Here is a 13,751-nt window from a genome sequence, read left to right on the forward strand (position 1 = left end):
GTGTGTGTGTGTGTGTGTGTGTGTTTACCTGTAGCCATTTTCCCATCCTGTGCAGCAGGCCCGTCCGGTATGACACTTTTGACCTGTAAGAACTCATCTGGTTCGTCACCACCGATGATAGTGAAGCCAAATCCCATGTTGCTTTTCTGTAGGGCTGTAGACAGAAAGCTGCCCTTCAACTGCGTGGGGTCCCGCGTGAACAGAGGCTTCTCTGCCAGGGTGAAGAAATGCAGATAGAAACATGAGTTTGTAATCAAGCAGAAGATATCCAGAAACTAATGGTTATTTTGTAAAAGCCACTCCAAACCCATCAAAAGCAGCAGATCACATCACACTGGGGAATTGTGGGTAGATGGCCAAGCGCTCTGCTTACAGCCAAACATACAAGAGCAGAGTGGGACATGATGGCTTGTTTTTTGCTCAAACCTCACTTTTGGCTCTTTAAATGTACTCCAATGTTACACTCAACAGTGTTTAGCCTCATCCAGGGCCGTCTCTCAAGCCATCCAAGACTTAAGCAAAAAAAAAGCCAGGAGAAGAACCAGCACAGGCAGGGCGGTTCTTCTGCTCTCTCAGAGTGGAGAAAGCAGTCTCAAAAACCATTCTGGAGAAGCCGTTTTGCTGAAACCACACACAAGGACCTTTGTACTGAAGAGCTGCTTCTTCGAAACTGAAGAGATGTCTACTTCAGTACACAGTATGGAGTTACAAGATGCCAGCCATAGTCACTCCATCTCACTTTCCTAGTTGAGAGGTTCTTAAGTTTTTTTTTTTTTACCACCATCTAGGTCTAGTCCTTTAGCAGTTTCTGCCATGCGTTTGTTAGGGACAATAGCTGGTCCAGATACCCTGCTAAAAGACCAGCATGCATTTCCATGCTGATTCATGTTTGTTTGGTTCTGGTCTAGCTGGTGGACAAGCACCAGCAAAACATCTGGTACAGCTGGTTGACCAAAGTTTCCTTGTTGTTAATATACATAATGGGGACACGCAATGTTGGCACTTGGCAGGTTGTCTAGATGGTCTTACAGTCAACATAAAATGGCATTCACAACCCATTTTACCTCTTACTTTGTAAACAAAATGAGAGCAGAACTTGATTTTGTCTACCTGGAGCTGATTGGATCTTGAAAAGAGGTGTTACATGCTAAACTAGAGCCATGTAGTTGGAGAGAAGTGTGAGCAGAGATGGTTTTGGGGTACTAACAGTCAGTAAGCATAGATCTGTGTATACAGTAGTGCTTTCAAAATATATGACATAAACCCCAAATTATGAATAGAACATTATAGTAAACTTAATTCTAATAGAATTGCAATCTTAACTTTGTTAAAAGGCAGTGTTAAATATTAAAGCTAAAACTGAATGCTAAAGAAAAAAAATCCAGATAAAAAAAATCCAACAAGTTGACCCTCACTAATCAACTAGTTGGATGTAGTTAGTTACTTGGCGACCATCCCCTACTAGATAAGTAACCTTGTGGAATCCATAGGCATATTTTATAAACCAGCATCCCAAACATATGATTGCGACCAGTTACACTGGTCTGTTCAGCAGGGTAGGTGGACTCATGAGTATCCTGGAAGCGCAGGCAAAAAGTAAAATACAAATACAAAAAATTAAAAAAAAACAGCCAATGAAAAGTCTTCACTGGTTTAGAAACTGAGAGATTGTTCCTTAGAAGACTATGCAAAAACAGGCCAGGCAAATACACTCCTGCTGTAGTTCCTCTCTTGCACAAGGGGCCGCCGGTCTAGGGACATACCATGCAGTCCAAACACACCGGCCCGGTACAGGGGGGCCTCGGGCAGGTCAGTGAGACTATGAGAGCGCTCAGGAGCGGGACCCACGTATGCCAGTCTGGCCCTGGGTAAGGTGGCAGAGGAGGGGCTCTCCTCCACTGTTACAGAAAAGAAAAAAACCCTCAACTCACATAGGAAATCAAGAAATGTCATTGAAGGATACAAGGTAGGCCTACTATGGACATAGAAGAGTTACATTTCTACAAGAGTTCTTGGGTGATTTTGCCAACTCGAACATCCTTGTTGAACCTGGAACAACATTCCCAACAATCTGATTTTAAAATTAGGTTTAGGGCTAGGCCTAAGGCTGTGGTTGGAGCCTCAATTCACACAGGAAATCGATGAATGGCATTAAAGGATACAAAGTTGGCCTAATATGGACATAGAGTTAGATTTCAATAGAAAATCTATGGTGATTTTGCCAAGTCAAACATTCTTGTTGGTCCTGGAACAATGTTCCTAAAAATCAGATTTTAGGGTTAAGGACAGGGCTGAAGCTTCAAAAACATTACCATCCTCTCACTTTCCCTTTGGTTATAGGGGTAGTTCTGGGTTAGGGTTGGGTTTAGGAATAGGGTTAGGACCTGTTCCAGGGCAAACAAAGGACATTGAGCCAGGAACTTGGCAAATCCTACTTGGCAAATTGCGGTTGTCACAAGGGTTGATCTACTAATGAAGGACAAAGCTTTTCTGTAGATTAAAGTAGTACACTCTGAATTGGTCTAAATTTAACATCGGAGCATCGGAGAGACTGAACATCCAGATTAAGCAAATGCTTTCTCAGTCCTCTATGGTCCAGTTATGCTTAAATCTCAAGCTACTGAAACTCTCTTTTGTGGACACAAGATCAGAAACTACATGGCCAACACTATGTGGATACCCCCTTTAAATGAACCACTTTGACTAGGGGTCTAATTAAAACAAATCTTAATTCTACAAAATACAGTAACAGTATATAGTAGTTCCAATTTTGTGAAGGGTCATTTTATGCTCCAGCATGACTATGTATGTCCATATATACATGATTCTGTTATGGCAGAATTTGACTGGCCTGCACAAAGACCAAACCTGATCTTCTATTGAACACCTTTGGGATGAATTGGACCACAGACACTTACTGATGCTATTGTGTCTAAATGGGAGCAAATCCCTACAGACATGGTTCAACATCTAGTGGAAAGCCTTCCCAAAAGAGTGAGAGCTGTAAGGGAGGATCAAGTACTTGTTAATGGCTATGACATTAAATGTGTATCAATCACCTATGTGGTGTTCAGATGCCCACATGTAATACTTTGGCCATATAGTGTAGGTATGTTGGAGGTTTTCAGTACAGCATGCTCTCTCTGAAAGATGGACTGAAAAAAGGTAGAGAACGTTCTTCTTGTTTACGCCATTCTGGCTGAACATACTCTGCCTCTTACCTTTATGTGGGTAACAGCATGACCATGCTGAATGGATTAACTTAAACAGGAAATATTGCAAGAAATGCTTCTAACCATAATCAGTCCAAGGTCATATTATGAAAGGAGACACATGCTCAATGGATAACTGAGTCTCAAAAAAACAGGAAGCATTCAGGCTTAGCTCGAATAGACTGTACAGGTAGATTTAGAGGATTAGTTTATGCAAAACATACAAATTCTGTCATTATTTACTCCCCCTTATGTCCATCCAAACCTGAATGACTGACTTTCTTTCATGGAACAAAAAAGGAGAAATTTTGAGTAATGTACTGGCTGGTTTTTCCCATACATTTACAGTGAATGGAGATAATAATGCTTTCGAACTTCAAAAAGGATGCAACAGTACTGTAAAAGTATAAGAGTAGTCCATATGACTTGTGTTTCTTTTACAAACAAGAAGACTTACTTGGCACAGCCAAGAAAGTTCTTGAGAGAATCAGTTATGTCCAGTCTATAACTAAATGTTTCATTTGAGTTTAATATTGCCAATAAATAAGATGACCAGGTTAAAAGAAGCAGTCAGAATGATTTGCTAACAAATTAGACTGATTTGGTTCTCAACTTCAGTTCTGACTGAGTCAGTGGTTATATGGTTTGATGCTTTACTTTCAGTTAACATTCATTGTAAGTGCATGGAAAAAAAGGCAAGTTCTTCAAAATTTCTCAAGTAATTTAGGTTTGGAAAAACATGAGCACAAGTAAATATTGACAGAGTTTTCATTTTGGATGAAGTAAAATGAATAATTCTAAAGGTAAGAAAGTAATATTCTGTAAGAAAGTAATATTCTGAAAAATAAGTTCACACACGGTGCACTTCCAAAGACAACGTCTGAGCTTAGTTGTGTTACTATAGAGACAAACACTGAGCTTACAGGAGAAATATAATAATGGTCATGAATATCAAACCCCAATCAGCTTTTCAGCAGATTTGATGTTAAACATGTCATTGCATGGAGAGCAGATAAGTGTTATTAAGATGTCTTTGGTGTGCCTAAGCTATAGGCTGGTTGGGAACACCATGATGGTTTAACCAGATTTGCATTAGTACCACACTTCAAAATTCAACTGTTCATTTTTGGATATCAATATTTGGATGTCAATCTTGGATAACAATAATACTTTACCTCTGTAGACTGTAGGCAGGGGGAGAGAGGACAAGCCCTGACTCTGCATCTGCTGCTGCTGTTGCAATCTTCTCTTGGCCTCTAGAACTGGATTCTCAAACTGAGTCCTTCGGTTTATGTGACTGCAATCAGAAAACCAGAAACAGAGACTCATTCAAGTGTATTTCTTGAGTGACGACTTGATAGAACATGCTTATCCAGTATATAAGCAATTTAGCTAGCTGCCTAGCCGTCTACTGCCTACACAAGTAGCGTTTTAAAGGGTTAGTTCACCCAAAAATGAAAATTAGGCTGCGTTTTACTCACCCCCGAGGCATCCTAGGTGTATATGACTTTCTTCTTTCAGACGAATCCAGTCGGAGTTATATTAAAAATTGTCTTTGATCTTTCAAGCTGTTTAATGCCACTCAGCGGGTGTTGCATTGCTTCAGTCCAAAAGAACTTAAAGGGGTCCTATTATGCTTTTTCACTTTTTTAATTTTAGTCAGTGTGTAGTGTGTATGTTTGTGCATAAAAAAGATCTAGAAAGTTACAAATCTCAAAGTCCACTCCAAAGGGACCGAGACGATGAAGAATAATTGCTGCTGCAGAGTTAGTGCATCAGAGAAAACGAAGAAGAAGAGCTGCTGTGCTGTAGCGTAAAATTTTCGGCATGTCTAGAACAATTCTTACAAGTACAACACGAAGTAGCTGGGCGCCGCGGACAGACGCTGAACGGCCTACACTCATAGAAAATAATGTATTCGAATTTTAAAGACTCTCGTCCGGTGCGACCACCTGAAACGCTGTTTTTTTTCACCTCCGTGCCCAAACGTCTTTGTTTGGGCTTCCGAAAGCGGATGATGTCAGGAAACAGTGGTTGCAATTTATTTTTTAACTCTGTTCCTGAGCATTATAACCCCAATTTGCTATTGTGTGCTGCGCATTTTACTGAGGACAGCTTCCACAACAAGATCAAAGACAATTTTTAATATAACTCTTGAATATGGATTCGTCTGAAAGAAGAAAGTCATATACACCTAGGATGCCTCGGGGGTGAGTAAAACGCAGCCTAATTTTCATTTTTGGGTGAACTAACCGTTTAACTGAAGTAACTGATCTGCAACACTCTACATAGGCAGCTGCTATGCACTCCAAATAGACAATGATTATCATGTAAAGTGCATGGGAGACTCGACTCGACAAATGATTCCAATGTGCCCATCACTGATTGCACAATTTTCTGAGAAATCTGTCAAATTCAACTGCCCAATATCTGCAGACTGGCTCTGACTTTCGGCAACTAGCGTTGGCATCATCCAGATTGAAAACTGGGGCAAAAGTCTGGGCAGATGTCGTGTAGTGTATTCCGACTAACGATATGCTAATGATACTCTAACTCAAATGATTTTGCTTCAGGACCAAGATTTTACACGGGACACCAAGTGGTGAGAGATAACTCTACTAAAATTGTTTGTCTTACAAATAAATAAATAAATAAATACATCAAGCATGTAAATGTATTAAAATTACAATGCACTGCATCAACAACGTTAACATAGAAACCTAACTATTTTGTAAATGCATACACAACAATAGTGTAATTCACCAGCAAAATACAATTAATAAACACTAAGGTAAATATTTTAAATAAATTGATATATTTCCATATTTATCTTGCTATATTATATTTGATTAATATTTATCATAATATCAGATTATTAATTTGCACCCAAATACTATAGAGTGATTAGATGCAGTCAAAAAAAGCATCACAAAAAGCAAATATTGTGTCATGAATATTTATATTAACTTTTTTTGTAATACTTTTTGATATTGAATATATATATTGTTTATAATCAACACTATTGACTTTACCTTTGATCTTCATCTCCATCTTTAATAAATTTTTTAACTGAGCTTGCATATGCACTCTGTGATATTTCATTAACATTAACAGTATCTTGTATGATGTTGGTCTCTTGCTATATGCACTTTGAAAACTTCTGCAAACCCTGCAGTATCATTTCTCATGGTTGGCCAGAGCAAATTATCTTGCCCTCCCAACAATCCACCACCCAAAAAACTAAAATTGACACGAGCCATTAATCTTATGTACTATAGATGAAAGCATGAGTGTTGCTTTTAATAAATGATACAAATCATTTAAGGCTGTGGTCATTGAGTGAAACATAAGCCTAGTTAGTCCTCATTTTTGTTAAAAGAGTGATGTAAGAATGAGATCAGACAGTAATGAGACCATCCTCTTGATCTGGAAGAAAAATGGTTCTTTTGACTCTCTGTACAACACTTGCTGTCAGAGTTAATACAATCTGTTTTAAAAGGCGCCGCTGAAAACCGTGCCATTTGAAAGTACAAAGACAATTAGGCTCCATTAAAAGGCATTCCTTTGAAAAGAGGTAATGTTTTTTGTAAAGATGTGGCATTTGTAATTACAGCTTTGTGCCAATACTATGCAAGGTCCAATTTGAGATATTGCTTTTAGATTCCTTTTAAGGTCTAAAGCTTGAAATTGATTCAACAGATCAAAGTATAATGAGCAAATGGATTTTGTCCCTAGTACTTTATCTGAGATCAGTTCCATGCTTTCTTATAGCACATTAGGTCAAGGTTTGGCAAAGTGCAAACCAGCCTTGGAAGTGGTTCTGGCATGGTCCTATTAACTAACGCCTGTAAGGATAAAGTGATGTCTGTTTAACCTGAAAATACATACACAACACAAATACAAATGATAAGCTTTATGCATAATGTTCTTGTTAAGTGTCTCCTCTAAAAAGCCACTAGACACAGATTTATAGTAAATTACAGTCATTTCACACCAGATGCAGCTTCGGATCTTCCCAGCTGTCATCTTCCACAACATAAAACCTACAGTTGTACAATTACTACTGAAGATGTGTTTTTCTCCCTTTCCATAGAAAGACAAAAGAAAAGTTTACATAATATGTTTTGTAGCTTTAAAATAACAATAAATAAAATAATAAAAAATAATGTCTTACTAATACAGTTTTTCTCAGTTGCTTTGGTGCATTTCTCAGCTCAGAAATGAAATTCTCAAAACTACTTGCTCAAACTCCACATCATCTAGTAAATTGTGCACATCATAATAGCAGTTTCTCATTCTTTTGAACAAGTTGCGATTGCTTTGGTACATTCATGCAATTGATTATGTACATTTGTCTGCGGTTTCCTGCATTATCAGTTGCTAATGTCATGTTGCTCAAAATGTACTATATAGTTCTCTGTGCAACAGTCTTACCCTCCAAAACATCTAGTCATTAGTTCATCGTATAAGTCATTAAATGCAAAATGGTTGATCTAGTTGTCATAAACTTTCAAGCATTTTCTACACATTTCTATTAGACTTTGTGTAAATTTGCCATGAATTGTGCAGGGGAATCTTGACTTTCACTAATGAAGAAAATGTATAGATTAGCTAATGATAAACCAGTTCTCTGAAATAGCTCAAAGGAGCATCTCATGAACCTTCAATTGGAAAGCATATATAGACAGAGGACAACACAAGAGTTTCAAATTCTGACAATGGATATTTCCTCCCCGTTGGCCTGGCAAATCAACAGTAGCTCTGTGGCCGATGACATTTCAACCACGCCTTCTGCTTTTGGTCAGGTTGAAGCCAGCCTCATCCACATATATGAAGTTGTGAGATGGTTCACTTGACTCCAATTCCACGTTGCATTGCAAGGGAAGATATTCGATGTGATGTAGATGAGAATCTGTGGGCCGACAGACTGGCACGTAATCACCGGAGGTGTAGACAGACTGTACTGCAATTCCTCATACAGTGCTGCATGCAAAAGCAAAGTTCTGCATGTGTTGTAATGGAAATATAATCAAAATGAAATGTTCTCTTAGCAAATATTTAGAAGACATGCAGACAGACTGATGGACAGACAGACAGACCGATAGATTGATAAATAGATAGATAGACAGACAGACAGACAGATAGATGGATAGACAGATGTACAGACAGACAGACAGACAGATAGATAGACAGACAGACAGACAGATAGATGGATAGACAGATGTATAGACGAATGGACAGACAGACAGACAGACAGATAGATGGATGGATAAACAGATGTATAATAATTATAATTATAATAATTATAATAATAATCAGAGGTGGGGGACTCGAGTCACATGACTTGACTCGAGTCTGACTCGAGTCGCAAATTTAAGGACTTGTCACTTGCTTGACTAAATAAAGAAAATGACTTGACTTGACTTGGACTTGAGATCCAGTGACTTGAGACTTGACTTGATTTGACCTTCATGACTCGGCAGGACTTGACTTTATAACAACTCTAATTATTATTATAAATCATTGCGACATAATTTGGTAAACAAAACGCAAGCCACTGAACCAGTGGCAGAAGTGATCCGAGTCTGCGCAGTTCATGACACTGCACGAGCACAGTCAGGAACACAGCGCGCCAAATACAGGGAGCAAGAGAATCTCCCGAGATGTTTGGATAAACACTTCCCAAGCAAGCCATACTATAAATAGTCCCACCTCACCCCAGACTGTGCATTAAGCAAGAAAAATGATGGCACACACGCAAACACACTGCGAACTGAATTAGGAAACAACGGAGCAGCTGTTTTTTGGCCTGGGCATGGTGCAGCAGCAATATAACCAATTAATACAGAGCTGTGAGAAAACGCAGGGATCCAAAGTGCCATTAAACCATGCGTGTTAACTCAAGTGCTTGAACTTACTCAACATAGTAGGTTCCATAAACAGGGTCATCGATTTTCTCCCAGCCATAAGGAAGCTCTGAAAAACAAACAATAAACAATTACATCCACAAAACCATTTCATTCAAAGGTAGATTTTGCAGTTATAATGTAAAAATTTTGTTTTATTAGGATATATATCAGTTCATTCTCTGGAAATGGTGCCATTTGTGGGTTTTGTGCGTCTCCGTGACTTACTGATGTAATTAATGGAACACTGAACGTAACATTATTTGAAAGATTTAGTGCGCAATTGCACAATACCTTTTAAAATAAAGCAATCATTTTACTCTTACATGTTTTTCACAGTCATTCACAATAGCATCCAATTTCCCATTCATCACCATGACATTTTAATGGGTTGTACAGAATAAACATTTTTCCTTTTATTGAAAATAAAATATGTTTTCATTGTCTGTACTTTTTTTTCTAAAGACGTTTCTGAAAATTGCAGAATTTACCTTTGTCCTTGCACTTTCTGTTCAACTCCATTATGCTGTGACATTCCTGACTTTAAAAATAATGGTCTGATTTTCAGACATCTAAATGGTTAGAATAAGAAATCATTGTGATCAAATTTTAAATATGAAATATTGTTCTTGGCACAAATCACAATAATATTTGCAATTATATATCCTGAATAAGACAGCCATTTATGAATATATATACATATACACAGACAGACAGACAGACAGACAGATAGATAGATAGATAGATAGATAGATAGATAGATAGATAGATAGATAGATAGAAAAATAGAGATAATTTCACAGCTCTGCAGTAATCTTTTCAAATTAAATAAATAATTAAGTAAATAAATAGCATTCTTAGTATAGTATTAGCATAAATGACAAAGTTTCCCAAGAATATGCTGTATTCATTGTCTGTGCTAACATTTCCTGTTGTTTAATAAATGAGGGTACACTGAGGTGGTGTCACACCATATATAATAAGACAGAAAAAAACTTCACAATTCATTGGTCACAGAGGCTGTATCACCTGAAATCTTATTATTAATATTTAGACTAAAATATACATAATATACGTGTACACACTAGAATACACACGCTCCATATAGCATGCACACCCGCTGAGCTTCTAGACGAAAGTGACAAGGAAACGCAACGCAATTACAAGCAAGCACACATAGACTCAAATTACACATTCAGCAGCATCGAGCAGGGTGAAATACCAGACTCTGTGTGTACATCACACACAACTTTGTAAATTACAAGTGACAGAAACTGTGTGATATTCTCACTTAATCTGGCTGACACACACACACACACAGATCAAAGCGCTGTTGGGTATTACTCTACTGCTGTGCTATGGGTTGGTAGTCGTCCTATTAAAATAGAAATCCACTTGTGAAGACAACCGAGTGCACAGATAAATCTTTAGGATGAACATTTACAGGGGTTAGAGATCTGAACAAACCCCTAACCACAAGTATTAAATACTGCCATAATACTTCCATTTGTGTTACAAGCATGAATACTGTCATCTTGTCGAGGAGAGGTGCATTATTGCTTTTCAAACTGATCATACTTATGACTTTTGACTTATAGGTGAAAAAAAATACACAGATTTATATTGAAGGAGAGACCGAGATCTAGAGTCCAGAATATCATAGAGACTTGGGACTTTTGACTTATAAACACCACACAGAACATTGCAACATATTTGTGTAAACACCATCAGTGTTTTCAACTGACCAGTGAACACTTGGAGCGGCATTACATCAGTCTGATTGTGTGTATTAACAGTTCAGGTTGTCTCATCCTGTTGAATTGGGCAGTGTTTGGCCAGAAAAACCTGACCAGACCTGGCCAGAAAGTGGACCAGACTTCATACTGATAGTTTGACAAGTCTTCTTAACTACACGAGACCCCACAGACATTCTGCTGTTCACAGATGAGCTCTTGGCCTCATTGTGAGTTTAACTGAAAACTGATGTTTCAGGTTGAGTGATCAGCTGATCTTGACACTCAAGCAGAGCACAGGGCACAGAGTTGAACTACATACAATGTTATTGCATAAAAATCCCCCCATTCCCCTTTCACGTCACCCAAACTGTTACTGGTCTGTGGGGTCAACTGAGGATTTTAGAAAGTACTCAGTTGACATGCAAGAAAAACCACACACTCTGGCAACAACAAGTGAGCGATACGTTCAAAAGCAAAATGTTAATAACATTAACAGAGTTCGGACTAATCTTATGGCCTCCAAATACAGAGTAACCCGCCCCACGTACCCCTTGAGAATCGTGAGCTCAAGCTAATTACTTTCTTCAATATTTGCATTTTGTTTGCACAATATTTAAATAATCTTGCCATTTAAAAACCTGCCTGCCCTTTGCAGTAAAAACAGGCAGCAGTTTCTTTTTTGTTAAAAGCTTTGACCTTTACGAAAATGAGGGGGGTGGGGATGAGAAGGAAGGAGAGGAAGGAAACAAAAGGCAGAAACAATATGAACTAAAGCTTTATATGTTTGGTGAATCAATGTTTACAGGCACAACCCAAAATAAATGCCAAATGTGAGTATAAATTGGATTTGGTGAATAAATTAAAAGAATTTACAAGGCGAATAATTGGTAACGGTTTACTAATAGCAATTATTTATAGGCTTTTCTTTTATTGTGAAGAAGAAATAAACTAAATTATTATTATTATTAATTTTTTTTATTTGAGGGACAAAATCATTATGTGCCCATGATGAGTCATTTTTACAGGTGCAAGAAATATAAATATCAATTTTTTTGATCAAAAATACAGTAAAAACAGTAATATTATTACAATTTAAAAGTGTAAAACAGTTTTCCAAAATAAATAAATAAAATCTAATTTATTCCTGTGATTCAAAGCTGAATTTTCAGCATCATTACCCCAGTCTTCAATGTCACATGATCCTTCAGAAATCATTCTAATATGCTGATTTGCTGCTCAAGAAACAGTTTTTCATTATTATCAATGATGAAAAGTGTTGTACTGCTTAGCATTTTTTGTGGATACATTTTTTTAGGATTCTTTGATGAACAGAAAGTTCAAAAGAACAGCATTTATTTGAAATAGAAACCTTTGTAACATAATAAATGTCTTTACTCTCATATTTGATCAACTGTCTGCCTCCTTGTTGAATAAAAGTACTAATTTCTTTCAAAAAACATACTGACCCCAGACTTCTGAACGGTATTATGTAGATAATACACACTCACATATACATATATAACGTTTCATAACTGGTACAAAACATTTATGAACAACAAGGGTACATTTTCTCAATTCCCCTGTCATGGAATTCATGTGCCACATAGTCAAGCATTTACAGGTGATTCAGGCTTTGACAATGCTGCTGGATTACTAATGTAGAAATAAAGAGCTGACAGGGGAACGAAGGATGAGTGGGAATGGGAGGAGAGAACAGCGGGGCATTGGCTCCATTTGGGATGGTTTGAGTGTAACTGTCTGCTGAACACTTTTAAACCTGACAGGGCTGAAAATCTCTCTCCCTCTTCTACTACTTCTACTCTTCCTTTACTGGCTCACTCTCACTCTCACTCTCAGATTCTGCCTCCCAAAATAACACCCATCAATAATGCCACAATACATCTTTTGCTGATAACAAACCCACACAGGCATACTATGAGCTTGGAAGAGGGTTGAGAACATTCTTCAAAGACTAACTTCTAACTTCTATCTAATTCCTAGTGATATTAATTTGTGTAGTCATGATAAATTAATACTATTGACACTTCCATTAAAGGTCAGTTTTTCGCGGCAAGAAAATCAGAATATCTTATTTATTTATTAACTGAAAACAATTTGTGGTCAAACATTCTCAAGTTATGGCCAGGATATAGTCCGAAAAAACTGCATGATTGTGACAACACTGTGTACTTAGCGTACAAGACAAAGGTACAAGACTGTGTATTTTAATGATGGAAAGAACTCCAATCCCATCTGAAATTTAAACTGTTGATTTAAAGTTGTTAATTATATATAAAGAAACAACATATTTTAAGCTTATTGCAAAATATGCACATATACAGAAATATTTAAGTATTTTGAGCCTGTAGCTGGCTATTATTTCATTTACAGTGTTTCATTGGAGTGGAAGGCCTCTTTGGCACGATTTGCTAGTCGCGATTCTCTGATTGGTGGAGATTGCTTTGCAGAATCATGGGTAATGTAGTTTAGCCAGGAATTGTTCTGTTAAACATGACTATTTAAACAATAAGGAATAATGCAGGCTGATGGCTTCAACAAAAGCATGTATACGTACCACCGGTTAACAACCTTGCAACTCACAATAGGTTTTTCTTAAAGGTTTATTGTTAAAAATCATTTACCCTGTGGAGAAAATGAATGGGATTTTTACTTTCGGTACTCTATATAAAGTGATCATTCACGGCAACTAAACTAATTACTCATGAGAAAATGCACAAAACTAACGTTTATGGACCAGAATATTCTATTTAAAATCCAATCTCAATAGTTGCAGCTATAGGAAAATTTGGCTTTTTGTCGTTCTAAGAATGCACAATGGCACAAAATTGCTGTGACACCTCATGCAACTTGCATGAATAAACATCTCGGGGAAAATC

At 37.4% G+C, this 13,751-nt stretch overlaps 1 protein-coding gene across 1 annotated transcript in view; it reads right to left on the reverse strand.

The window, feature by feature from the left end:
* Window positions 1-13,751, reverse strand: part of LOC107710665 (membrane-associated guanylate kinase, WW and PDZ domain-containing protein 2-like) — a 139,737-nt gene that overhangs the window by 49,725 nt on the left and 76,261 nt on the right. The window contains exons 7-9 of the mRNA XM_016515494.1: window positions 9,131-9,188; window positions 4,388-4,509; window positions 29-211 (exon numbers count right to left, since the gene is read on the reverse strand). Coding sequence (XP_016370980.1) covers window positions 29-211; window positions 4,388-4,509; window positions 9,131-9,188 — 363 coding nt within the window. The remainder of the gene's footprint in view (window positions 1-28; window positions 212-4,387; window positions 4,510-9,130; window positions 9,189-13,751) is intronic.

Source organism: Sinocyclocheilus rhinocerous, unplaced genomic scaffold (genome assembly GCF_001515625.1).
Source record: "Sinocyclocheilus rhinocerous isolate Xijiao unplaced genomic scaffold, SAMN03320098_v1.1 scaffold357, whole genome shotgun sequence".
In the NCBI taxonomy this organism is placed as follows: Eukaryota; Metazoa; Chordata; class Actinopteri; order Cypriniformes; family Cyprinidae; genus Sinocyclocheilus; species Sinocyclocheilus rhinocerous.